The sequence below is a fragment of the Dermacentor andersoni genome, chromosome 2, assembly GCF_023375885.2.
Source record: "Dermacentor andersoni chromosome 2, qqDerAnde1_hic_scaffold, whole genome shotgun sequence".
NCBI classification, from domain to species: domain Eukaryota; kingdom Metazoa; phylum Arthropoda; class Arachnida; order Ixodida; family Ixodidae; genus Dermacentor; species Dermacentor andersoni.
Genome location: NC_092815.1, coordinates 202,169,517 through 202,195,093, shown reverse-complemented (window position 1 = coordinate 202,195,093; position 25,577 = coordinate 202,169,517). Strand labels below are relative to the sequence as shown.

Here is a 25,577-nt window from a genome sequence, read left to right as displayed (position 1 = left end):
GAACGCACGAAGATTATCTTACACAATACAGATTACGATCGAAAATTGGGACACTATCAAATAGTGTCCCGCAAAGGTTTAGCGAGTAGAACGCGCTGCGTGAGAATGACGGCAGATACGAATTCACGTATGCAAACTTCTAGCCCCGTCTCGGTTAAGAGGAACTTAGTAAAGCGAATTTGACGATTATTCTGCATGGAAAACGCCGCTCAAAAGGCAGAATTTCGATTGTTATATCCGATATGCGGTCAATAACATATCATTATATACAGTTTTTCTTTTTTTATAGCCCTAGTGCATAAGTTGATACTCTGAAGTCAACTCATCGTTATAACCGATATGTCGTTATATGTGGTATATAAGTGGACTGCACAGTAGTAGAATCATCTTCTATATGCTTCGCCACATAACATGGCTGTTTTTGGGTTTTTGAATATTTCGAATCAAATACTAATATATTCGAATTGAATATACAATATTTAGATTATTCGCACACTACTAGTATTGGGTCATTTCATGATTTCTCGATCCCAAATGTTAGAGCCAGGAAATTGTACATAACGAGTACATATCAACAAGGTTCTACTGTACTATTTATTGCCTTGTTTTTATATAGTTGTTGTAAGATAAGTTATAGTCTGCCCCATTTTATAGAAAAGTTGGCACCTTGGCTTGCCCAATTTGCCAAGAAAGAAACTAAGCACCATGAGATGCTCACATTGCTCTCAAATAAGCAAGCTGATGCGAAGCTGTGGTCTGATTTTGTTGCTGTTGGCAACTGAAAGACCTGTCAGATCGGCCAATTTAGTTGCAGATCGGTTTCTTGTTAAGAAGTGAGCAGGACAAGAGTCACCAGTGGAGACAAGAGTCTCCACTGCTTCCCCTCCCACTTGCTAACATCCTTATCTCACATTTCTACCTTGACAGCTGATTAGGTAGACTTATGAGACTCACTTTGGGGCCAGACATAGATGTGACATGGGGAAGTCAGTCATTCATTGACTCCTTGTTGCACCTTCATGCTTGTGCCTGCAGGTGCAGGATGAGCAGCTGAACCGCTTCCTCGAACATCTCCTGAGGGATGGCGCTACGTTCCGGGCGGCACTTCAGCGGAACACTGGCTGCATTGATCGGCTTGCACAACTGCTCGATGAGGGAGGTCCCGAGCTGCAGCGGCTTGCCGTGCGCCTTGTAGCCGCTGTGTCGCGCCGTGAGCCCCAGTTTCTGGCTGAGCGGCCTGCGCTGGTGGCACGGCTACGAGCTGTCTGGGTTTCCGACAGCTTTCAGACTGCTGGCTCGGCTGGCCTGGCTCAGTGGCGCGAGCCCAAGCTGCTCTGCCGCTGCCTGCTGGGCGTGGTGCAGCAGCGGCCGCACGAGATCGAGCTCCTCTTCCAGGTGGGTGGCCTGCTGGTTTCTCCTTGATGCACTTGCAGGATGTGTAGTAGCTTTTAGCCTTTCCATGAGGCAGGTACTCGCCAGAGCAGCTTAATGGCTGCTGAGGCATTGTGCTGCTGAGCTTGAAGTTCCGGGATTGATTGTGGCTGTGGTGGCCATATTTTGGTTGCATACTTATATTTAGGCTAGGCTCGTATACTTAAATTTAGGCGCAAGTTAAGGACCCTCAGCTGGTCAAAACTGATCCGGAGTCCCCCATTAACGCCATGCCTCATAATCAGATTTTGGTTCTGGTGTATAAAACTGCACAATTTAAATCCTTTTTCTATGTTTCACGATATTGTGTCTTGCATCACATGTATGCGGGGCTTCTGTAGCAGAGCAAAACTGTGTGGTACACAGTTCTTTTACTTAAATTCAGTGTGAGGTGTCCGGTTGGCTTAGAACTTTAGCGATATTGTGCCCCTATCAGTTGCTCTTTGTTTTAAAATTATGTGCCTTCAAGAGCATTAATCTCGAAGGATCACTTTTGGGATACTTTCACGAGATTTCGCTTGACTTTGCCAGATGCATCAACATCTATGAGCATAGCATTCTTGGTGTAGGGGCGAGCATAAAAAACATACTGATTGCTGGGGGGCAAGCATCCAATGATGACTTTCCACCGACCGGCCAGTGTCGAGTTTTATCCTAGTATTGCTGCTTAGGATGCTAAACTTAAACCGCACCACTTTGTCAGAGTCGAGTTAGGTTTTATAAAGACTGGCTTTCACGAGAGCTCTTGCAGACAATACAGTAAAGTCACGTTGATTCGAACTTCAAGGGGACCTGAAATTTGTTCAAATAACATGGAGTTCGAACTAAAGAAAGCCCCCTAAATATAGCAGCCGATCAGCTGCGCATTACAGTACACGAAACCAAAACCGTTACCAAGCTCGCATTAAAAAAGTCTTAGCTTTCCTAGGTTCCGTATCAAGTCCATGTCTGATAACATTGAGCTTTGCATGCCGTTTGCTGTGAGTGCGAGAGAAAATGTGTGAAGGTGAGCTGACAAGGATGTTGGCTTGATGTGCACCGTCCTCCCGCGTGCCCATCGTTGGAGATGACATGATGGAGCGCGCGGTGATGACATCAACCATGCGCTAAGAGAGAGAAGCAGAGGGAGTAGGTGAGTATGCAGTGACGTGATCAAGCGTGTGCTGGGGACTCCTTCCGGTTCCTTTTTAAGCTGGATGGGAAAGGAGGGCACGCCGCTCTGCTTGCTCCAGTTGGGTCTCAGTTCTCGTGCGTCTTTCGTCGTCATTTTCACAGCACGCAACATTACCGTTGCTAGTGATGCACCGAGCCTTCACCTTGGGCCTGAGTTTGCCTAAAAAGTGGTCCACAAGAGTAAGAGATTTTCTTTGAAATACCATATATTTTTGCGTATAACCCGCCACCACATATAATCCGCACCCTCAGTTACAACTCGGAAAGAAAAAAGAAATTATGCGTTTAAACCTCAACAATAACTGCACATTATATTAAAAATCTTTGCAAAAACAGTCTCCATTTACAGATGCATGACTCATCCACATCGTGTATCTTCGGCCAGTGGCACTAAATGCAATATGGTGACCCGTAAGAAAGAAAAGAATCGATGACCACGAAGGAAAGGAGGAGGGTGCTTCAGCATGTAAGGGTGGAGAGAGGGTGTAGTTTCCTAGGAGATAATGAAGCTTTAAATGGTGGAAAACCTTGCTTGGAGGTGTGGCTTCACAGGAGCGCATGCCACTCTGCTGCTCAAAAATGTGTTAACTGTTGCGTGATATACGGAGTTTGAATTCGCTGGAGTTTTTCTGTTCAAATGCACAGGACTTTTCCAGGACCAACAGAGCTGTTCAAATTATCCATCAGTTCGAATTAACAGATTTCAAATTATCCAGATTTCACTGTAGAACACTGGAATGACATTGCACAAAAAAGGAAAATTGACACAAGCACTCTTTTGTGTCCATTCTAATCCTTGTGTTCCGACATCCAAATGTATGTATTCCTTGTTAATGAAATTATCTAGCCCAATTGTTTAAGCATGTAATTATAATGATGTTGAGTTCAAAGTGAATAGTGATTTGGGATGAATATCTTCATATAGAGTAGCTGTTGTGCAGAGGAGTGGCTGCAATCTCGTATGTATAGGAACTATTGCAGGTTGGAATTACTTGTTCAGTGGAAAAAAGAGATCATATTTTAGCCCAGTAGAACTCATTAACGAAATGTCAGATACAAAAAGGTTAATTAACATTAAAGCAGGATGCAACTGCGTTTGTGCATGTAAGAAGTTAATGAGAAAAAACAAATAAAAATGCACAAATTAAAAATGTTGACTATTGCCAGACTAGAGGAAATGTAAGCAAAGATAGGGCCCTACCGTTACTTTATTTTGATTAAACAATTAGGCTACACTTATGAGAGGTTTCACTATTTGTACTGTGACCGAAGACTGCTCGTGGACACGTGTGTAAGGAACACATACTTCACCGCAATACAGTGCCCCTTTTCACTTTTAATATGCTTCACGGAACGGAAGGTGTGCTTCGCCACATAACACAACTGTACTAGGGCGATGCTAAGTATAGGGAACCGATGATCACACTTCGAAAAAGTCTAATTAAATTATTTTCATAGTGAATGTCGAATAGTACAATATTAAAACTACTATTATAAAATTATAATGTTTGCATGACACTACCAATTATCTATTAATGAAGTTGAGGGTCATTCTCGAAGTTCTGCTTCGCTGCTTGGTCATTGCAGCGTTGTCTTAGCTTCATCCTGTGTGTTCTTTTTGTTGTTGTTGCTGCTTTGTTTTTATCGCATTACTTTGTTTTTTTACTGCGAGAAAGGGGTTGTAATTTTTATCTGGGTCAGAAAAGAAATTTTGCCAATACAAAAAATATTGCAGCATAGGTACATAATGAAATGCTCTTTCCAAGAAGATTGGTTGCAAAAAAAAAAAAATTTTTAGGTAACGCATAATAATTATAGAAAGCGCCATTCTTTTGCAGCCAGTTCATTAAAACAACAAAGCTACAATATCATTAATATCGAAGGAAATTCAGAATATACGCTTCAAATATAAATGACACAGGGACAGTGTTTAAAAAAATAAATGCTCAGTACACTGCCTTTCCTCAGATACAAAAAAGAAACTAAGACTAGGAACTGCTTCATCGCTCATGGCATGTGGTGAAGGTGTTCCTGGTTCTTTTTTCTAATGCATTACTTCGCACTTTGCCCACAAAACTTTTTTTTTTCAACTTTGCGGTCCTCGTAACACAGTTTGCAGTTGCGTCATTTCGGCATCTTCTGGGGATGGTCCAGTGAACCTACTTCACCAGTTCGTTTGGAGTCGTGAACCTTTTTCCAAGACCGATCTCTCTCAGCATAGCTGGGCAACTGCACAATTATGCATCCAAGCATATCTGTTTGCATTTTTGCAGATGGTCTTTAATCACCTCTGAAGAAGTAAAGAAAGAAATCCCATGCTGTTGTAAAGTGCCTTGCGCTGCTCCATAGTGCTGGGCCGAGATGTGTTACGGGCCGCCCTCATGGCGTAAACAGAAGTTTTTTTGCTTGCCAATGGCAGCATATTATGACCAAGCAAAATGTGCACCCTGAAGATAATTACTTGAGCTCTGAGGTCATGAAAAAAGATGGGCAGATAAGTGCGCACAAGGAAAGAGACCACTCAAGGCCATAAAGTAAACTCGCCGGTGAACAGCTGCGGATGTCCCAGGCTGACTCAAAGCATTGTCGTCAGAGCTTGAACCTGGTTTGCTGTCATCTTTGGAATTGTAACTCAAGTCCTCATTGCCAAATTCAAGTGCGAGTGCTGCATAGTTTCAAGCGGGACATGTTTCTCGTGACGCAGCCACGCAGGACAACACCATGGGAGCGACTTTCAATTCGAGTAGTGCTCTTTTTTTTTTGCACCTATTATCAATGTGCACTTTCTTGTGTTTGTTGAAGTTTCTGCAGGACACCAAGCTCGACGAGCGGCTCTAGCAAGAGAACTGTCTCATGTACATAAGCACTCACCACTTCTCTTATCATCATCATCCGTCCCAGTACTTTCACTTCCCTTCTCTCTTCCCCAGTGCAGAGTAGCAGACTAGAGCGCACTAGCTCAGGTCGACCTCTGTCTTTCCTATCAATAAATTCTATTCTATATTCTATTCTATATTCTTATGTTACTTTCTTATGAAGCTGTATGACTTTGATGCACGCCGCTCCTTATGTAATGCCTTCGGGCCCTTAAGGTTGAATAAATGAAATGAAATGAAACTGCGTAGTAACACCGGCAGCGGTTAAGGGATAAGAAAAGAGCAGGTAACGTTAAGGGATAAGAAAAGAGCAAATTGGGTGAGGGAAATAACGCGAGTTAATGACATCTTAGTTGAAATCAAGAAAAAGAAATGACATGGGCAGGACATGTAATGAGAAGGGAAGATAACCGATGGTCATTGAGGGTTACGGACTGGATTCCAAGGGAAGGGAAGCGTAGCAGGGGGCGGCAGAAAGTTAGGTGAGAAGATGAGATTAAGAAGTTTGCAGGAACAACATGGCCACAATTAGAACATGACCGGGATACAGTCGCCGACCGTTTATTCGTACCTCACGGGGACTGCGGAAATGTCCGAATAAACAGGTGTCCGAAAAAGCATATTAAGAAAAAAAAATGGAATCCTTTATTTCCACACACTTATTCGGGCTCGGCAGTAGGCTTGAAGAAATTGTGAGTGCGCCGTTGCACGCTGTTATGTTTACGCGCAATCAGACAAGCCTGAATCTCGGAGAAGGTTGTACGGTCACTGTAGGCGGCTGAAAGCACAGTCACTGCTTGTGCACGCTCCGCATGCGACGGCAGCGTAGCACATGGTGCGTCATCTTCTGACTCGGAGTCATCGTCCGGCGGTGCAGCAGAAACCTGAAACTATATGCCGGTCAGAGTCGGTGCATGATGCCCTCGATCGAGTTGGCTCGAGGAGTGTCCGAAAAATCAGACGAAAGGTTGCAGGGTGTCCGAACTTTCGGCAGTTGTTATACATTATGGTCTATGGGGAGAATGGCGGTGCCGCGAAGCTGACTGAATAATCGGGCATGTCCGAATTTTTGGAGTTCGGAAAATCGGTCGGCGACTGTAGTTGGAGAAGTATGGGAGAGGCCTTTGCCCTGCAGTGGGTGTAACCACGCTGGTGATGATGATGATGACGTGCATAAGAAATGGCATGTAGGAATCGAGGATTTGAAGCATTGATCAGCAGAGATCGATTTGAATAGGCATGGTAACGAAAGAGTTGAAGAGTACATGGAGAATGCTAATGAGTACATAGTGTGACTAACCTACCTATCGGTGTGCTGTTCCCCATACTCAGCTGCTGCGTGCCTTCACGGGGCGTTTCCTACCGGACTTTGGCTTCCTGCGCGACTTCTTGGACACGTGGGCGGCCAAGGGCCAAACGGTGGAGTGGAAGCGGGCAGCCTTCTTCCGCTTTGTCGAGGCCTTCGGGGACCCGGCCTTTCCGCAGCCGCTGCTGGCCAAGGTGCTGCAGCAGCTGCTCATCCCGGCCTTTGCGGCCTCCTTTGAACGTGGTGAAGGGGAGGCCCTCATTGGTGGGCCCCCACAGCCTGAGCGTGACTCACCGGACAATGTCATCTCGGTCTTCATCAATCGTGTCATCGACCCTGAGAACCCGTTTGGCACCTCGGATGCTGTGCGCATTCTCCTGCTCCAGTTCTCTTGCCTCCTGGTGGAGCAGGCCTCTCCGCACATCCATGATGCAGCCAACAAGTGCGTCCGCGTTATTCATTATCTCTTGTTTCTGGGTGTGTTCCACCTTCTCTATCCAAGTACAGTGGAAACCCGATAAACGGAAATTTCTTAATGGAACTGCCTCTTAAACGGAACACCATACTCATGGTTTTGTAGTGTAGGTTTATGCCTGAGGAGCGAAGGAAAAAGACAGCTGACCCAAATCGACGCCAGAAAAAAACTGCAAGTCCGGGCTTCGTGGGGCACGGTCAGGTGCTGTCTTTATTTTCATGCGGGCACGCGCTATCCCAGTTCTAGGCATCGCCAAAGGGAGGGCGCTACAATATTCATGCATTTGTATTCAGTTTTGTCTCTCAGTAAATGGAACTCCTGATAAATGGAACCAATTTCCCTGGTCCCTTCAGGTTCTGCTTAAAGAGAGTCAACTGTATAACTAGGATTTGAGGAGGAAATTTGTGAGTGCTCCATCAGTATCAGTAGTTGCACAAGTGGTGAAATGCCAATTTGCATTGAATACTGCGGTACAGTTAAACCTCGATATAACAAACTTCAATGGAGTCAACTTCTATTAATTCGACCTTGACTGCGCCGACAAAATTGATCGAATTATTCGGCCGGTTGAATCAAACGAGATGCAAAAAAATATATATATATCTAAGGACACCTGAGCACTTCCTGTGAGTTGTGAATGCTAACGCATCAATTCCCACTTGAATGCTGCTGAGCACTCTTTCGACTTATGAACTCCTTGCAGGCAAGCGACTGCATTTTGATCTTACCTTACCGAGGTATACTTAGAACTCAGGTGAGAGCTTGCATAGACAAGGAATGCACCGATAAGACAGGCTTGCGAAAGTGAGGGTGACAGGTCGTCGCTACGATGTCGTCTCCTCTCATGCAATGCTGCGGCAGCAGGTGTTCCTTTTCGCCCGTTCTGCTCCGTTCAGGCCTGAGCCAGCAAACGCGAGCCAGTATGATGTGGCGTTGCAGCTAATAGGAATTTAAGTGCCATTTCACTGTTACAGATGCTGGACGCCGGCTTTTTTTGCTCAATTAGCCATTTGACACATTCGCATAAAAACACACCGCTGATTCATTTGGTAATATTTGCCCGATTCTAACGCACGCCCTCTTTCTATGTGATCAAAGTAGGCGTAATGCGGAGCCAGCGTCATGTTCAAGTGCGATAAAATCCTATCATGGTGTAGGCTCTAGTGAAAGCGTGCGAGGGTGGAGCTGAGAAGGATGGGGGCTTGATATGCGCCATCTTCCTGTGTGAGCAGAGGGAAAGGGGAGACATGTTGGCGTGCGTCACAGCTGTGGCTGCGCATGACTGTCAGCGGGGCTAAGATCATGCAGCAGCCTGTGCATCCTGTTTTTGAGGTAATCTGCTCCATGTGCAAAGGCTAAAGAGCAGAAATGGTGTGGCATAGTGTGCTGTCTTCCCGTGCATTTAGTCATGAGATTGTGTAATCTTGAATTTTAGAGACGCGATAAAGCGAAAGACAGACGAATTCACTGCCTTCTGCTGACGCTTTTCATGTTGGCATCGTCCCACTGCAAGTGACACTATCAGCCGCGGGGAGTGGACTGCGCTTCGTAACTCTGAAGCTGAAGAATTAGTGATGTTATGTTGTACAAGATACCACTGATGTTCTCAGCCGAATAGTTGACCTGTGTTGTTGACAATCATTTATTACATAAATACTTTTGCTTTCTAATTGCTCGCCAAAATACAGAAAGGCTTTCCTATTTGTGTCACTTCACAGGCAGGCAGTGGCATAAACTGGGCAGTGGCAGTAGCCCTAAAAAAACCAAATACAATAACTCAGTGCCCTTCTACTCTGTGAAAAAAGATGACTAGCGAAGCCCCTTAATTGCGAACTGCACTGCACCTCCACCGCGGGTCGGCCCAGCATTGCACTGTCTTCGGGATCGGCACACATATAGGGAGTGCTTAATGCCTGCTTCACTTACCTCGCGTGTCAGCCTGGGATTGCACTATTTTCGGGATTGGCCCACGTAGGGGAAGTTTTGTGTCTACACATAGACACAGTGCTGGGGGAACTAGCTCTTAACAGCATTGCTGTAAAAATTGGTCACATCTTTGTGTTTCTTATTTAAGTAATAAATTAATTAATGACAACGAACGTGGGAGCAGTGGCACGAGCGCGTTCGCTGAGTTGCGCCGAGGGACACCAATGAGCCAGCTGTAGAAGACGACGACACTGGAGCCAACCCTGATGATAATAGTTTTGTATCTGCACATTGGACACGTTCCTGGGGGAACTAGCTCTCTATGGCTTCGCCATAAATATTTTGCCTACGCCACCGCAGGTGAGTTATTGTAACGTCAATCTCCGCTACATAGGGAAGTGCGGACGATGCATTGGTCCATTCTACATTGGTTCTACGGATCAAGTAGGTGGCGATGCCACAGGAAGCCCAAACAATCAGTCGGCGATTGTGATTCTGTAGACTTATGCAAAGACCACATATGTTTGGACGTAAAGGGGGACGTGGCAGTTAAATTTTTTTTTATTTGTGGGAATAAATTGGTGAAATTTGGCATGCAGGTGTGATTTGTTTGCCGATATAACTGAAATTAGTTTTGTGCTATTAAAGTTTTCATACTTCGCGTATGCTTCACCGCGTAACACCACTGTATTGAGGCGAAGCTAACTTTAGGGAACCGGCATTATGCAATGCGTCGGTGCTTTCCGAGCTTTGAAGACATTGGAGAAGATTACAAAAGCGGAGTCAGTGCCATTGCCAACAGCACCGAATTCTTCCCATGAAAATCACGGCACCGAACAGCAAGAAGCTTGGTAGCAAGCATCGAAGTAGCTAGGCTTAGCATTGTAGCAATGGTGGCTATGGCTGCCAGTGGACCTTCGTGTGAGGTCACCGGTTTGAGGGGGCGAGATAATCAAAATGGCGGGGGCGGTGGCTTTGATTAACGCCGTTTCAGAAAATCGGACAGCAAAGGTTCTTGCATACGAAATTTCAGACATTCTTATACATTGATTCTATGCGGTATATGGTGGTCCCGCGAGAGCGTCTGAAGTATCGGGCGTCTGGAAAATTGGTTGTTGACTGTATTTGCTGAAAACTAGGGGTGTGCTAATATATAAATATGAATCGAATTGTGAGTAATCTAAAAAAATTTTATTGACAAATTGAATCTGTTCTTCTGTAGGTTAAAATATTTAGTACATGACCCACGGTCCAGTGCCTTGCTGCAGTCAGCCACTGCATGGTGTATGCTCGCTGTCGTCGTCATTGTTGGTTCATTTTTGGTCAGCTCTCTATAAACAAACAACTGGTGCTGGTTCCCCAATGATGAAATCATCCTTGCGCACAAAGTATGCGGGACATGGTCCTTCATGTGACGAGGCCTCAGGACTTTGTGACTGAGAGGCGTTCTCTCCTTACGGAGTCTGAGGGGAAGCAATGCCAGATATGATACATCACCGCACAAATTATGCAATTTAACGTTTCTTGTGCAAGATCTCTGCACTTAATTAATTGGTGATATGCTGGAAAAAATCATTGGTGTGAAAAAAAAAAATGGGAAAGTTGTAGAGGTCCACTGACCGTGTGCATACTGAAGAGCCATACAATGTGATGACACAGTTGACTTCCGTTTTTTCTGACGCCCAACCCTGTCAGTGTTTAGAGCTGTCAGACTGTAGGTGCAACTTAGTTGCACAACTTTTTCTAGTCCTACCACTTTGCAATTTGTATTGAGAGGTGCAGTAGTTGTCATGCTAACAAGGCTACCAGCACATTCAAATCTCGTTATAATGAAACAGTATACAGGAAACTCTGTTAGTTCAACTCCTGGTAATCTGATATTTCGGTTAATTAAGTCTTGACCAAAGGTCCCAGATGGCGCTCATGCATTTTTATGGGCCCATAGTTTTGTTATTTCGATCCTAAAACTGCCCCTTGCCAGATAATTCGAATTTGACCAGTCAGCGAGCAGGTGCCTGACCCCTACACATATGCTGCCATTAAAGGGGTTGCTATCTGACCCTGATAACGACCCTTTTAGTGGCAGCATGTGCCTAGGTTGAGCTTAGGGGTCAGGAGCACGGCTCAGTGCCAACAGGAAAGCGGAGGGGGGAGTACAGGCTGAATGTGGAGCCAGTGAGCAACATGCGAAGCAATCTGCTTGCAGTGCAGTTGGCACGGTCCATTCGTGTTTCAAAGGATAGGGCGGCGTAGAGCTGTGGGCACAGCCCATTCGTGTTCGGAGGTGTCGAATGGCGACTGGAGAAAGCCGCACGGAGATGGCTGGAAAATGAGCGTGCAACGGCTGTTGGAGCAGCGGCCCATCGTGCAGCAGCTCGAATTTCTCATTTTCTTTTCAAGGATTTGGCTACCTTTTGGCTTGGACACTCAGCAGCCAGACTTCATCGTTATAACCGATAATGCCACATCAGGGCATTGTAGTAAGCGGGTTATTTCACCATGAAAAACATACAAAAGTTGACGGTGCAGCAGCTTCTCATTGTTATAACCGATATAGTGTTAAAACCGGGATTGTTCGACTGTACCTGCGTGCACCCGCCATTTCCTGTCACAGTACGAGCACTGATATGTCTAATAAGTGTGCTGGCAGGCCTTCAGAGCTTTTTCGGATCTGCCAGTTGTGATTTGAGACATTAAGGGCAGCAAAAGACATGCATTTATTTTTTAGACTTGCCCAATTTTTCGGGCGTTTTCGCGGCCTAAAGAGAGTCCTAAAAATTGAATGTTGAGTGTACCACTGACCAAGAGGGAAATTAAAATAGTATGTGGGGCGCGCACGGCAGAAGGTGGACGAGAACAGAAAGGACCGAAGCATTCAGGAATGAACAGGAACGGGAGCATGCCGCTGCTTCTTTGAAGGAGCCTGAGCTCAAAAAACGAAAGCGTTGACTGACGCCGAGATGCAGGTATCCCTCATCCAGACCAAAATAAACTCTTTCAAGCAGTGAAACAAAACACTGTGGCGTTGTGCATGAGCTGACAGTATGTGATGTCAGGACAGTTGAAGTTGACTTGCCAGCTGTTGAGAGGTAACACACTTCGGGCCTCATATCGATGAGCTTGCTATCCATCAGTTGGTAGAAATGACTCATATTCAAAAATATTTACTTCTGTATGCATCTCATTTTTATTCGTATTTGAGAATGTTTGGCTCGATTTGCAATTGGTTTTACCATTCTTTTCCTGAAGATATTGTATTGGCTATGCATCTTACTAACCCCTCTCTTTTGTTTTGTTAAGAGAAAGCCGTTTACAGTCATTTGCTACGAACGAAGTGCATTTTACAAAAGCAACACCAAATTCAATTCGAAGCGGGCAGCCGGGACTGCCGCCACATTTAATGCAAACTCTGCAAACCACGCAAAGACACTAACGCTAAATCTGAGAAATAGCATGCGTACACTATACACTATGGATCGTTGAGCGTTCTGCGCACGCGCAGGGACGACCTGCTATTTTATAGCGTACTCTATACTAAAACTGTCTATAGAAAGTCGGTGCACGTTTGATTCGGAGGTGTGTTAGAATGAGGAAATGCTGCCAAATTAGTCAGCGGTGTATTTTGGTCTTTTTTGTGAATCTTGTTTAACGCGATGAGCTTTTTTAGGTCCCATGGGGGTCAAAATAACAGAAGTCAACTGTGTAAGAAATAATGTATATAACAAATTAAAAGCGATTCTTCTTGAAATCCCATTAGTGATCTATGTATTTAAAACCGAATTTTAACGAAGTGAAATTGTCCTCCCAATGGATATAACAAACTACCGTATTTACTCGCATAATGATTGCACTTTTTTTGTTAAAAAAAAAATTGATGCAAATTCAGGGGTGCGATTATTACGCAGGGTAAATTTCCCACGAAAAGAAAAAAAAAGTTTTTCATCCCGCGTTTGTTGTGGGATGACAACAGGTCAACAAGCAGGCGGCTGCCACTGAACAGTGCGGGACACGAAAACAAAAATGGCGGCCGGCGGAGCAAGCCGAACGCTCCGAACGCGACATTTTTTTTATTCTCGTGAGTACATTACGCGCGTCGAAACAGATTCTTCCGTATCAGTAATGAATGATATCGTAAATATCGGCAAGCTTGTGACAATAATGCAGCCATGCCCACTTTGAGGGGACAGAAATAGAAATGGGCGCGCTTAGCTGCCAGTGACATAGAAACACATGGCGGGCATGCTGTGGAAACTGCAGCATTTGTCTTCACTGCTATCCTAATACAGGACGTTTCTGCTAAGGGTGGGCGAATATCTTAGCTGCGTTACAAGCGTCGGCGTATGAATAGGATACACTGCTAACGCATCAGTGTAAACGTAGCCACTATCATTGTCGCTCGCGATTTGTTGCGTGCCCACGAGTGCAGACGAGAAAAATCGAAAGGCGCCTTTTTTGTTGTTCTTGTTGACCAAAGCCATTATGAGGCTTATAAATAATAAAGCCAAGGTAAGTTTGGTTGTAGCTTCTTTTTTCATGGAAGTGCAGAAAGTCATGAAAGGAATGAAATGGAGCATCTGCTTAAGAATGTTTGGGGCAGCAGACCGCTTGGTATGTCTTCAAGAGTCATTCACATGGCATTCAACAGATGGTAAGCGCGACCATCATTAGCTAGACTTGGCACACTGCATATCGCTGCGACAAGTTCGGGGTGCGATCATTACGCGGGAAAGAAAAACAATCAAATTTTGACGACAAAATTCAGCGGTGCGATCATTATGTGAGTAAATACGGTACATTCGTCTTTCAAACAAAAAATTTTGACCATTGCAGACCAAGCATATTGCTTTCCGCCGGGTCCAGCATTCGGTCAGGCACAGCTGTTCAACATTCCCACGTCAAATGTGTCTTCGAGCAACACTGGTCTTTTTCACTACCGTGCATAGCCACCTGCGCTGTGGCCGCATACAAGCACAGATGCTCATTATTGTACTTTTCTCCCTCGCTGCAGCGCATAGCTGGCAAAGCTAAGCTCACAGGCGCACCCTTTGAGGTAGCCATCTCTGATACCATGCTAGCGATGCCTATCTGTGCCACGTCACACATCGGTGGTGCTGCTTGTGCAGGATTTGTGGAAAACCAGTGCCTCCAGTTCGCTTTCTCGCTGCAGCGTGTCATGCAGGCCAGCGCAGCTCGGCGTGACCTCCGACTAGCTCCAGAAGTCATTGAGGTCGCCCAGTGATGTACCATTTTGTGTGCCACATGCTGCTCGAACAGAATCGACTTCGTTTACGTCACAGCATGCTAGCTGTTCCCTACGTCTATGTCACGCTGGTTACACTGGTTTCACGTCATTATGAGCGAGACAAATAAAAGGAGGAAGAAAAAGACCGACACCTTGCAACAGAAGGAGGCTCTTGTAATGGCTCTCGCGTCAGATGCTAAAAATTTGTGTGTTGCACACACCGCACTTTCTTTGTTGCTTTTTTATTAAAATTTCATTGCATACATGGCCACATAGTTGTTCAACGGGCTGCAGAGTCGTAGCCTTCTTTCCATGTTTAAATTTGTGCACACCATCAGCCGTATACTGCAGTAAAGAGCAATAATAGATGCAACAAAGTAATGGATATAACGAGGTGATTTTAGCTTCAACTCTGCTATAACGAGGTTCAAGTGTACATATAGAATTACTGTGAGGGGTTAGAGCCTACTACAGAACTAGAACCCCGACAAGAACTGCCTCTATATTTATGAAAATGCAACAGAAGATAAAAGAGTAGAATGTGTAACTGAGCTGTTAAGCATTGTAAAGAAAGGAAGTCGTTTAGAGATTGTAATTGAGCTGGAAAAAAAAAAATGAGTTTGAATATTTAGCTGTCCCTACTGGGTCAACTCAAGACTCGGGACTTCCACTGAAAAGTCGCAACTGTCTTGCTAAATTTGGGACACTTAACAACCCTAAATATAACAAATGTCTCTTGTTCCTTACTTATCCATTTTCAAGTTTCTCCTTGCACATATATTATTTTATATTTATTTTTTTAACTACCTATTTCTGCAGACGGCAGGGCATTAAGCTGCGGCGGCTGATGACCTTTGCTTGGCCCTGTTTGCTGGGCAAGAACTGCGTTGATCCAGCCACCAAGTACCACGGCCACCTGCTGCTAGCCCACATCATTGCCAAGTTTGCCATCCACAAGCGCATTGTGCTGCAGGTAGGCCTCGACACCGCTTTGCACCATGGGTGAGACTACTTAAAGCAGCCAAGTGGCTTGCGTGGTGACACTCTGCTCAGAATGGCACCGCACTTCTGCCACATGTATTGAAGGGACACTGAACAGGAAATCAGCGTAGGCTGGTAGCTTTCCTTCAAAACTTTTTTCATTTTTTTTTAAATATTTTTTCATTTGGGTGGAAAGTGTTGGTTACACGAGAATACGCAGGCCCACATTTCCTTGAGGTTTGCACCTGCTCCTCTGCACCGATATGTTGGTCTGACATAACGGATTTCAAAGTACAGTCAAACCTGAATATAACAAAGCCCTTCTTGTAGCGAAGGGCTTTCTTGAGGGGGGATGCAACTTTCTGTATCGCTAAAAATGGGGGAAAATATCTATTTAAAAAATTATATTTTAAGTTTCATACATTCTTTCTGTCTGATTTTGAAATATTTTGCTTGGAAACCATGCAGAAGTGCTCTAAAATGTATCAGCCAAGGTGGGAAGAAATTTCTTGAAAAGCATGATAAAGCGGCATTTTTCAAGACATATTTTCTGCAGTGACACAACTGAGCGCCGCCATGTTGTTATTGTCAGAAAGCACAGTTCTCAAATCAAATTTCTCAAATTTTAGTGTACACAGCTTTTCAAAGTTGGTAGGTGCTGTAGAATCTTCTCCCGCTTTCATTTCCCTATGTTCATCATCATCAACGTCAGCCTGTTTTATGTCCACTGCAGGACGAAGGCCTCTTCCTGCAATCTCCGATTACCGCTGTCTTGCACTAACCGATTGCAACTAGGGCCCACGAATTTCCTAATTTCATCACTCCACCTTGTCTTCTGCCGTCCTCGACTGCATTTCCCTTCTCTTGGTACCCATCCTGTAACCCTAATGGTCCAACGGTTATCTAACCGGCGCGTTACATGACCTTCCCAGCTCCATTTATTTCTCTTAATGTCAATTAGAATATCGGCTATACCCGTTTGCTCTCTAATCCAAACTGCTCTCTTTCTGTCTCTTAACGTTATGCCTAGCGATCTTCGTTCCATCGCTCTTTGCACGGTCCTTAACTTGTTCTCAAACTTCTTTGTCAGCCTCCAAGTCTCTGCCCCATATATCAGCACTGGTAAAATGCACTGATTGTACACCTTCCTTTTCAGTGATAATGGTAAGCCTCCAGTCGGTGGAGTCGGCATGTCGGTGGAGTCAGTTTAATTAAGTCAATTTAGTATATCTCAAATGCCTGAAAACATGCTTAAGTTATCCCCGGTACACGGGTTTCGCCGATCATGGCAGGAACAGTGATATTATTGCAAGTTAAATCGTTGTCTTTTATTACTTTAGCGTTTCTTTTTCAATTTTGTAGGTTTTTATATACTGGAGTCTCGGTGTCCAAGCAAGGTAGGCATAAAAATACAAAACCGCAATAAGAAAAGCTTATTGCTGACATGTTAGAAAACAGCCAAACCGACATGCTATAATGTGCGGTCGAAACGACTCCAATCATTAATGGTGCAGAAAAGTCGGCAAAGAAAAGAATAATTAATTTCTGCTCCACTTTCCTCAACCTAATTGACTCTGTGCGGTGGCCGCTGTGCAGGTGTTCCACAGCCTGCTGAAGGCTCACGCCGTGGAGGCCCGTTCGGTGGTGCGCCAGGCCCTGGAGATCCTGACGCCGGCCATGCCCGCCCGCATGGAGGACGGCAACACCATGCTCACCCACTGGACCAAGAAGATCATCGTCGAGGAGGGCCACACGCTGGCCCAGCTGGTGCACATGCTGCAGCTGCTGTACCGCCACTACCGAGTCTACTACCCCGTCCGGCACCACCTGGTGCAGCACATGGTGAGCTCGGTGCAGCGACTTGGCTTCACCCCCAACGCCAACATTGAGCACAAGAAGCTGGCCGTCGATCTGGCCGAGGTGGTGGTCCGCTGGGAGATGCAGCGCCACCGCGAAGAACAGCAGCAACAACCGCAGCAGACGCCGCCGCCTCAGTCGACCTCCGAGGTGGGTAGCGCACACTACAATTGGCCGGCTGTGACTGGGTGTACTTGAGCAAGTTCATGGGGACATACCAGACAAGGGACGCACGGGTGGCATCTTCTTTCTTCGTCTGTTGCTTTGTGTTTGAAGTCCACAATTGCAGTACAGTCGAGTCCCGCTACAACGAAATTGACGGGGCACGAAAAAAATTCGTAGAAGCGAAAATTTCGTTGTTGTGAAATTCACAAAAGTATGGCTAACCTGAACTGGTAAACCACAAACAAACTTTTATTTCCAGAAGTCAAGCAGTGTAGACTTCTTCCCTTTTTTTCCTAGGAGCATCATGACGCGATTTTCGCATTCGGCAAGTAGCTGCATCGAGACGTCATCATCATGCACAGCCACGTTGTTTCTGATGACATCGAACGCATCCAGTACGCGAGATGTGGCCGGTGGATGCAGGTCTGGCACTTTGTCGTCATCCGACTGCCCCCCGTCGTCGCGGACACTTTTTATGATGTCCTCATCGCTCAATTCCTCACGGGTGATCACATTGATGTCAGCGTCGATCAAGTCGTCCAGCTCGACACTGGATGGCACACTTCCGGCACCTTGAAGGGCCGCCCAGGAAGCAATTACGTCTCCTGGCGGATGCACTGCTGTGTTGCAGTCAGCAGGATCCTCAGCGCAGTCGGTGTCTCCGAGCTTGAAGCCAGCGTGCGTGAAGCAGTTCGCGATAACTGGCCGTCCAGTTGCAGCCCACTCAGCAGCCATCATCTGCAGCGCCATGAACAGGTCTAACTTCGTGTCACAACCGGTCTCCACATTCAATAGGAGACGCTGCATCACTCGCTGGCGGTCGGCGCACTTCAGACTTCTAATGACACCTTGGTGAAGTGGCTGTATTATTGAAGTGCAGTTCGGTGGAGAGTACTTCAGCTCCACATTTGTGAGTTCCACATCCAGAATATGATGGCCGGAGCAATTGTCCAGCAATAAGCACACCCGCCGGCCCTGCCTCCTCATCTCGCAGTCAAATGACGCGACCCACTCGGAGAAAATGGCCCGCGTCATCCAGGAGCGGCTGTTGGCGACATATTTTACGGGAAGGCTCCTATTACCTTTAAAGCAATGGGGCCTTGCACTCTTCCCAATGACTAGCGGTGGGCGCTTGTCGGATCCGTCCGCGTTGGCGCACAGCAGCACGGTCACGCGCTTCTTGCTGTGTTTCCCACCATGGCAACGCTGACCTTTCGTTTCGAGGGTTTTTGACGGCAGCATCTCATAAAACAGGCCTGTCTCGTCAGCGTTGTAAATGTCACACTTGGCATAGTCTTTCAACAATGCCGAAACGTTTGTGGAGATCCAGGCGGATGCGCTGCCTGTGTCTGCCGATGCCGACTCGCTATAGAGCGTCTTGCCGACAATGTCATGGCGGGCCTTGAATCTGCAGAGCCAGCCTGTGCTCGCCTTGAAATCGTTAATTCCGAGCGGGCAAGCGTAATTCAGGGCCTTCTGCTGCACGGCGTTTCCACTGATGGGTATGTTTTTCGCCCTCGTCTCGACGAACCACGTGTACATAGCCTTGTCGAGGTCTTCGTGCGCCGACGGCGTCAGCTTCTTCCGCTTGGCTGATGTGCCCGAAGCAGGAGCTTGCGCTATTGCTTCTTTTGACTTCAAGATGGTGGACAGAGAACTGGGAGAAACTTCCCAAACTTCTTCGCAATGTCGCCTTTCTGCTCTCCACTTGCGACTTTGGCCAGGATCCGAGCTTTATCCTCCAAGGATTAGAACTTTCGACATGGCGTCGCCATGTCGAAAAGCACGCTAAAACAGAACGGCTTGTCTGAGCAAATCGAACATCGCTACACGTGCACAACATGAACTGCCAATTGCACTACAGCACTAACTACGCACCGACGGTGCCGAGATGCAGCATGGACTGACGAGACGATTGAGCTTCGGCTTTGGATTATCTACGGCTAAAAAGTTTCAAGCCAATCCCAAAGGTAGGCCAGTCTCATCGCCATCGCCATCGAGCAATGGCGGCTATGGCGGCCCCCATGCTCGGTCGTCAGCGGCAGTTTCTTGTGGTGCCAACAAGCGATGATAACTTTGTAGACGCATTTTTATGTGTAAAATGTTCGAAATTGCGTTTCCTGCATGGCAAATTACACTTCGAGCCTGAAATTACTGCGTCAGATTTTGTTGAAGTGGAAGGGCATAAGAAAAAGTTTTCGTTCTGGTGAGGATATTTATGCATTGGGACTCCTATGGGCAGCTGACGGGGAACCGAGATTATTTGTTGTACCGGAAATTTCGTTGAAGCGGCATTCGTTGTAGCGGGGTTCGACTGTACATACAGCGGCAGCCGCCTATTTGTTGACCTGTTGTCATCCCGCAGCAAACGTGGGAGGAAAAAAAAGTTTTTTTTCTTTTCGTGGGAAATTTAACTCGCGTAATGATCGCACCCCTGAATTTGCGTCAATTTTTTTGACAAAAAAGTGCTATAATTATGCGAGTAAATACAGTAGTTGATCGGCTCACAAAATCGAAACCCTGATCAGACGCTAATAAACTTTGACATGCTAATGAGCAGGACGTTCGAAGAGACGCTCACAGTGTGCTTGTCAAAACAGGTGCATGCTTCAACATGATGCTTGCGATAATGGCAGACAGCCGGTAGTAGCTGCAAGGATGAGTGGGGCGCGACTGGAGATTGCTGTTCGGAGCGTGTTATTAGCCTAGGCTGCGGCCACTTCGCGCGGCTGACGCGTTCGTTCTTTATTCTGTGGTGGAACCACGATGTGGATGAAGAGGCCAGCGACATGAACGGCAGGTCTGATGGTTGTGATGCGGAGTGAAGTTATGGTTTGCAAATCACGTACTTGTTTTTTTACTGCAAATGTAAGTTATCTTATGCATGTTTCAAATCATTACCGTCTTACCTTTCAATTTTTTGCTGTTTTGAAAATGCCTCCAAGTAATTTACCCCACATGATGAATGCACCCCTAACTTTGCTTTGATATTTTGGGGAGAAAGTGTATTCATTACGCATGTATATACAGTAATACAGTAATCACTTGCAGCCAAATAAGGAGCTAGCAATAGAGCAGTGAAGCATAAGAAAGGACAAATCATTAGAAAGGGCAGTGCAGTAGAGCGTAAGAGAGGAGCCAATTGCAAGTACTACCTTTCTGGATTTCAAGACAGGTACTAGGTGGAAGCACACATAATTTTAAAATGTGGTACTTGTGGTGGATGTCTCCAGAGAAGTGCTAAACCAAACTGCTTGATCAGTGGCAGCCCTTGGCTAGCTACTGGCTTAATAATTCAAAGTATAAGATCTAACTTGCAATTAAATGCCAGATTCCCAAGTGGCCGTTGTTTTTAAATGAAAAGTTTTATAAATGTAATACAAGTCTTGGAAAGACCTCAGTGGGAAGGTATATTAGATTGCTTACAGAGAAAGTTGAAGCTACATGTTTGTGTTCCAACTTGTCTGCAGGAGAGTCGACGCCTGCTGGACCAAAGTGGTCGAGCACGGCAGACGGCACCACGGCCAGACCGTCCCATTGAGAAGCACCATGCCGACGCCCTGGTCAACTTTCTCCTGCGCATGGCGTGCCAGGTGAGTGGTGCAATGTGCCATAGTTGTACGAGTTCAGTGAGCCCTTGTTGCGACAAAATTGCTTCATTCATGATATTGCATTATGCAAGGTTTTCTGTGGTTCCAACTGCACATCATGCATTTTCGCTTGGATTATTCGAAGTGTAACATTTCTGGGCTCTGCTTACTGTGGGGCAGGAAATCCACAGAAGGCTGCTTGATGCAGCATAGACTGTGACACTTGCTTTTTATTGTGATAGCAATTTATGAACGCTCCAAGTGCATTCTCACTATCGCCATGAGTATAAAGTCCAAGGGCGGTAACATCGTCGCTGTGCATCCTACGCTGTATGTGCGAGTGAAGGCATGTGAGGGAGCTGACGATCACGGCTCAATTTCGTTTGCGTGAGAGAGACAAAAGTGGGCAGGAAGCGCACTGTCTCCTGTCGTGCGTGAAGCACCCAACGTTGCGAGGCACCAGTGGAGGGTAGAGAGGGGTGGCATTCTATTCCGGCTGCAACTGCGCATGGGGCAGCTGCGCGTGGTCACTTATCTGTATCTTGAGAGTGACAGTGATCTATGTTGGGGGACAGAGTTTAGGTGCATCGGTGGCTCATAGCTCTGTGCATGCTGTGTGTTCACTGCACTCACTTTTCGTTGAAGCGACAGACAGTACGAATGTCAATTCGCTTGCTGCTGCTGCCACATCTCCTCACGCCGTTTTGACAGTGATTTTCCATGGTCATTGAGTCAGATGTGTTCATGTTTGCTTATGCGCGTGTGCCACCATGCTTGTTAAGTTAGGTAGTGTGCCTATGTTTACAAGTTTCTGCGGCTGATAAAACTACTATTTACTTCGTATAGCTGTCCACTAATTTGCTGTTGCAATCGATGCTTTGCCTTTCGGGCGAAAGTGTGACTTTTTGTTGTTCACCTGGAGCATCAAAGAGCCCGGTGAAGGTCAATTCATGACATGGCAGCTATCCATCATCAATCCTGGCAAATTTATCACACCTAGGCCCGTGCACGAGTAGAAAAATGATCAGTTAGGTGTATGCCTACTTGAAATTTCAATCTATAAAAATTGCCACGCATTCGCATGTGAGGGCAGCAGGGCTTAATTCAGCTGTGAATCTTGTAGGCGTTACTCACAACAAATAAAAACTCAATACAATCAACGTCCAATTTTTCAGACCCCTTATGCACCATGAAAATGTCCAAAAAATTGGGCAGTGTGAAAAAGTGAATACATGCTTTTTATGGCCCTCAAGGGCTGAAATTGCCATAGCCACATGTGAAATATCTCTGAAGGCTTGCCAGTAATCTTATTAGGCATCTTGGTGCTCATACTGTGACAGGAGACATTGGGTGCGCACATGCATAATTAAGGAACACATACAGTCTATGACCCATTTTTCGGAAACCTGATTTTTTTGGACATGCCTGATGATTCTAACACCTTCATGGCACTGCCACAAACGCCATAGAGCCAATGTTTATGTACATCTGAAATTTTGGACGCTGAAACCATTCACCGTGTGATTTTTTTTACTTTTAGCCGTGACAAGTCTGAAACGGCATTACCGTAACAACCCGCGTATAGTATGAACCCGCATACAGTACGAGGTGAAACTTTTGGGGCGCGAAATGGAAAACAAAGTTTCATCCGCGTATAATACAAGTTAGGAAAACTCGAGGAAGACATTTATTTAAATTGTACTCTGCACATCAATCACTGTCTTCCTCAGCTGCACTCTCTTCGGATAGTTCCTTGTCGAACATATTGACACGTGTACTTATCTTTATCGGGCAACCACGTTTCGCCGCCTAACAAATGTAATCGCACAGCATGGGACGCGCCTGCATGTATCCGAAGTTTCTGGAAAGTTATCGATGCTTCTATCCGCTGTCTGTTGTCGCCGAGACTTATGTTATCTGATTTCATCACCTGACGCGAATGGTGTAGAACTTTGTGGAAGGCACGCGGGTCCGAACGATTAGTCTGGAACATTCGACGACTGCTCTATAAAAGCCGACCCGCTTGACCCGCAGATCAGATTTTCGACGATCGCCGACTGTGTTCGCTGCTTTCGTTGTGCTATAAGTGTAGCCTGTTTTGTGGGCACAGGTTCGCCCAATAAAAGCTAGTTTTGTATTCCACCGTACTGCTTCTTTCTTCACCGTCACTACCACGTGACAATATCTTCCCAGAGGTACTCATCTCTGTGCCTTCGAGCGTGTTCGAGATGCCGCACTTCTTGAATGCGCGACGTACAAGGTCTTCTGGTGTGCCGGCCTATGCGTCCACTATCCACTTGCATAGCGTGGCTGGCGAAGCCCGCTTCAGCCACCCCGTCGGGGTCACTGCAAGCTCACCTGAGCGCATCCAATCCCACCCGGGATCACGACGAGTCTAGTGCCGGATTCGCGCAACAGCCTCTTCACTGAGTCGGCCAAATGGCAACGAAATGCGTCCAGCATGAGAATGGACGGGAACGACAAAAGCGCGCCGGCCGCCTACAGCAGATGGACTTTATCCAGTCGAGCACAAGATTCTCTTTCATCCAGCCTTTCTCATGGCATCTCATGACCACATTTTTTTTGCAGCTCCTCAGCTTTAGGCGCTGTCTTGCACTTGAAGACGACATAGGGTGGGAGCTTGCGTCCGTATGCTGTGCACGACAACAGGACGATAACTCGCATTTTCTCGTTGCCAGTGGACCAGACATCAACTTGTTTGGAGCCCTTTTCATACACGGTGAGGGGCAATGGCATGTCCAGATAAACCGGCGTTTGGTCAGCATTGCCAATTTGCCCTAGCTGGAAGTTCTTGGACTTAAGGAGCGAAATAACACAGCGCTGGAAAGCCACATGCAGCTCTTCGAACAATTCTGGCAGCTTTTACGAAATCAAAGTTCGGCGGCGTAAGGAAAATCCAGCATGGCACATGTAGCGATAAATCCATTTGCTTGCCCGCTTTGAAGGCGGAGCTCGGTAGCCCTTTTTCTCTTGCAAGCTCCTTATCTTTTGCTTGCATAAGCTCCACGCTCACAGCTAGATGCGCGGCTCGCTGTTGGCATACAAACTCCGTCGGGGCGAGTTCGATTTCCAGGAATGTCCCACTCTTCGGGCCGTGAAAGCTTCTTCGCGTTCCACTGCATGCGAAAAGGGCTTCCATCTGTCGACATCATATGCGAATGCTTCCTTCGTTGACGCCAAACTGCCTCCCGGCCGCACTGTTGCCGATGTCCTGTGCGGCTAAAATAACCTTTCTCTTGAAAGCAGCCGAGTACTGTTTTCGTGGTCCAGACATCTTGGTCCTTCAATGCAGAATAAAAAAGATGCACTTCGCAAAGCGTGGTTTGCACATGTGCTGCTAACCTGTGCACTCGACAATAAAAAAACGATGCTGTAGTCACTCAGCAATAACGAAACCAAAACTTCTAGCCCAAATTTCTGACTGAAATTTTTGTTCGTATCCGCATATAGTACGAGGCGAAAATTTGGGATGCTAATAATAAGAAAAAAACTCTTATTATACATGGGTTTTTGCAGTAATTAAAGTAACCACGGTCACCATTTTGATTATTGGCAGCCTTGAACCAGCACTCTCACATATCAATTCAGTGGCAGCCATGGTAGTCTCTTTCGACCTGTTGCTGTGCCTGACTGCTTAGATGTTCCCTGTCAAGCTTCCAGCTGTTCAGTGCAGTCAGTGTTTTTGATTTAAAGGATTCGCTGCTCTCAGCAATGGCAACTTCGTCGTCCTCGCGGATGGCATTGACACTCAAAAAGCACAGCAAGGGTCTAGACTCTATAAAAGTGTTGCATCATGCCGGTTCTTGAAAGTCAGCTTCGCCGCAATACAGTAATTATGCGGTCAAACATACGCATGTATTGCAGTGAAACATGACAAACAGTTCAAAGGGGCCACTTTCATGGGACATCAAATGTGTACCTTAATTATATGTGCACGCACCCACTGTCTTTTGTCACAGTAGAGCATGGACATGTCTGAAATATTGTGTAACGCTGGTTCCCGAAAGTCAGCGTTGCTGCAGTACAGTGGTGTTACACAGTCAAGCATACACAATTTATTGTAGTGCAGCAAATCAAGAGTGCAAAGGTCCCACTGTCATGGAACATAAAATGTATTCCTTAATTATCCATATCTGCCAATCCTTCCTAATTATTCATGAAGTTGACAAACTTGGGATCGTTTTATGACTTAGCAAATGTTGCGTGAAGTTTTATGCTTCTGTTTACCTAGGCCCCTGAAATGCGCATTCTCCATCTCAAACTACCCCTGATTGGCACATTTGATGCGATATGCCTTCTAGCGAATTACCTCTCTTAAATGAGATGTGATACGCTCGAAATTTAATGGGATACACTTTTGTTACATTCATGTCAACGTGGCTAATGCATGTTCAGAAAATTATGAATTTCATAGTTTACAGGTTAGCAGGTGGGATTACACATGCAGACACCCACCATCTCATGTCACACTAAAAGCAATATGATGCCTAATAATTGTACTGACAGGCCTTTAAAGCTATTTCAGACGTGTCTG

At 46.0% G+C, this 25,577-nt stretch overlaps 1 protein-coding gene across 7 annotated transcripts in view; it reads left to right on the top strand.

Annotated features, from left to right (window-relative positions):
• Positions 1-25,577, top strand: part of Nipped-A (Transcription-associated protein Nipped-A) — a 361,163-nt gene that overhangs the window by 195,432 nt on the left and 140,154 nt on the right. For all 7 annotated transcript variants that reach the window (XM_055075904.1, XM_055075900.1, XM_055075899.1 and 4 more), the window contains 5 exons: positions 1,036-1,395; positions 6,813-7,228; positions 15,249-15,402; positions 17,007-17,417; positions 20,903-21,025. In XM_055075904.1, coding sequence (XP_054931879.1) covers positions 1,036-1,395; positions 6,813-7,228; positions 15,249-15,402; positions 17,007-17,417; positions 20,903-21,025 — 1,464 coding nt within the window. The remainder of the gene's footprint in view (positions 1-1,035; positions 1,396-6,812; positions 7,229-15,248; positions 15,403-17,006; positions 17,418-20,902; positions 21,026-25,577) is intronic.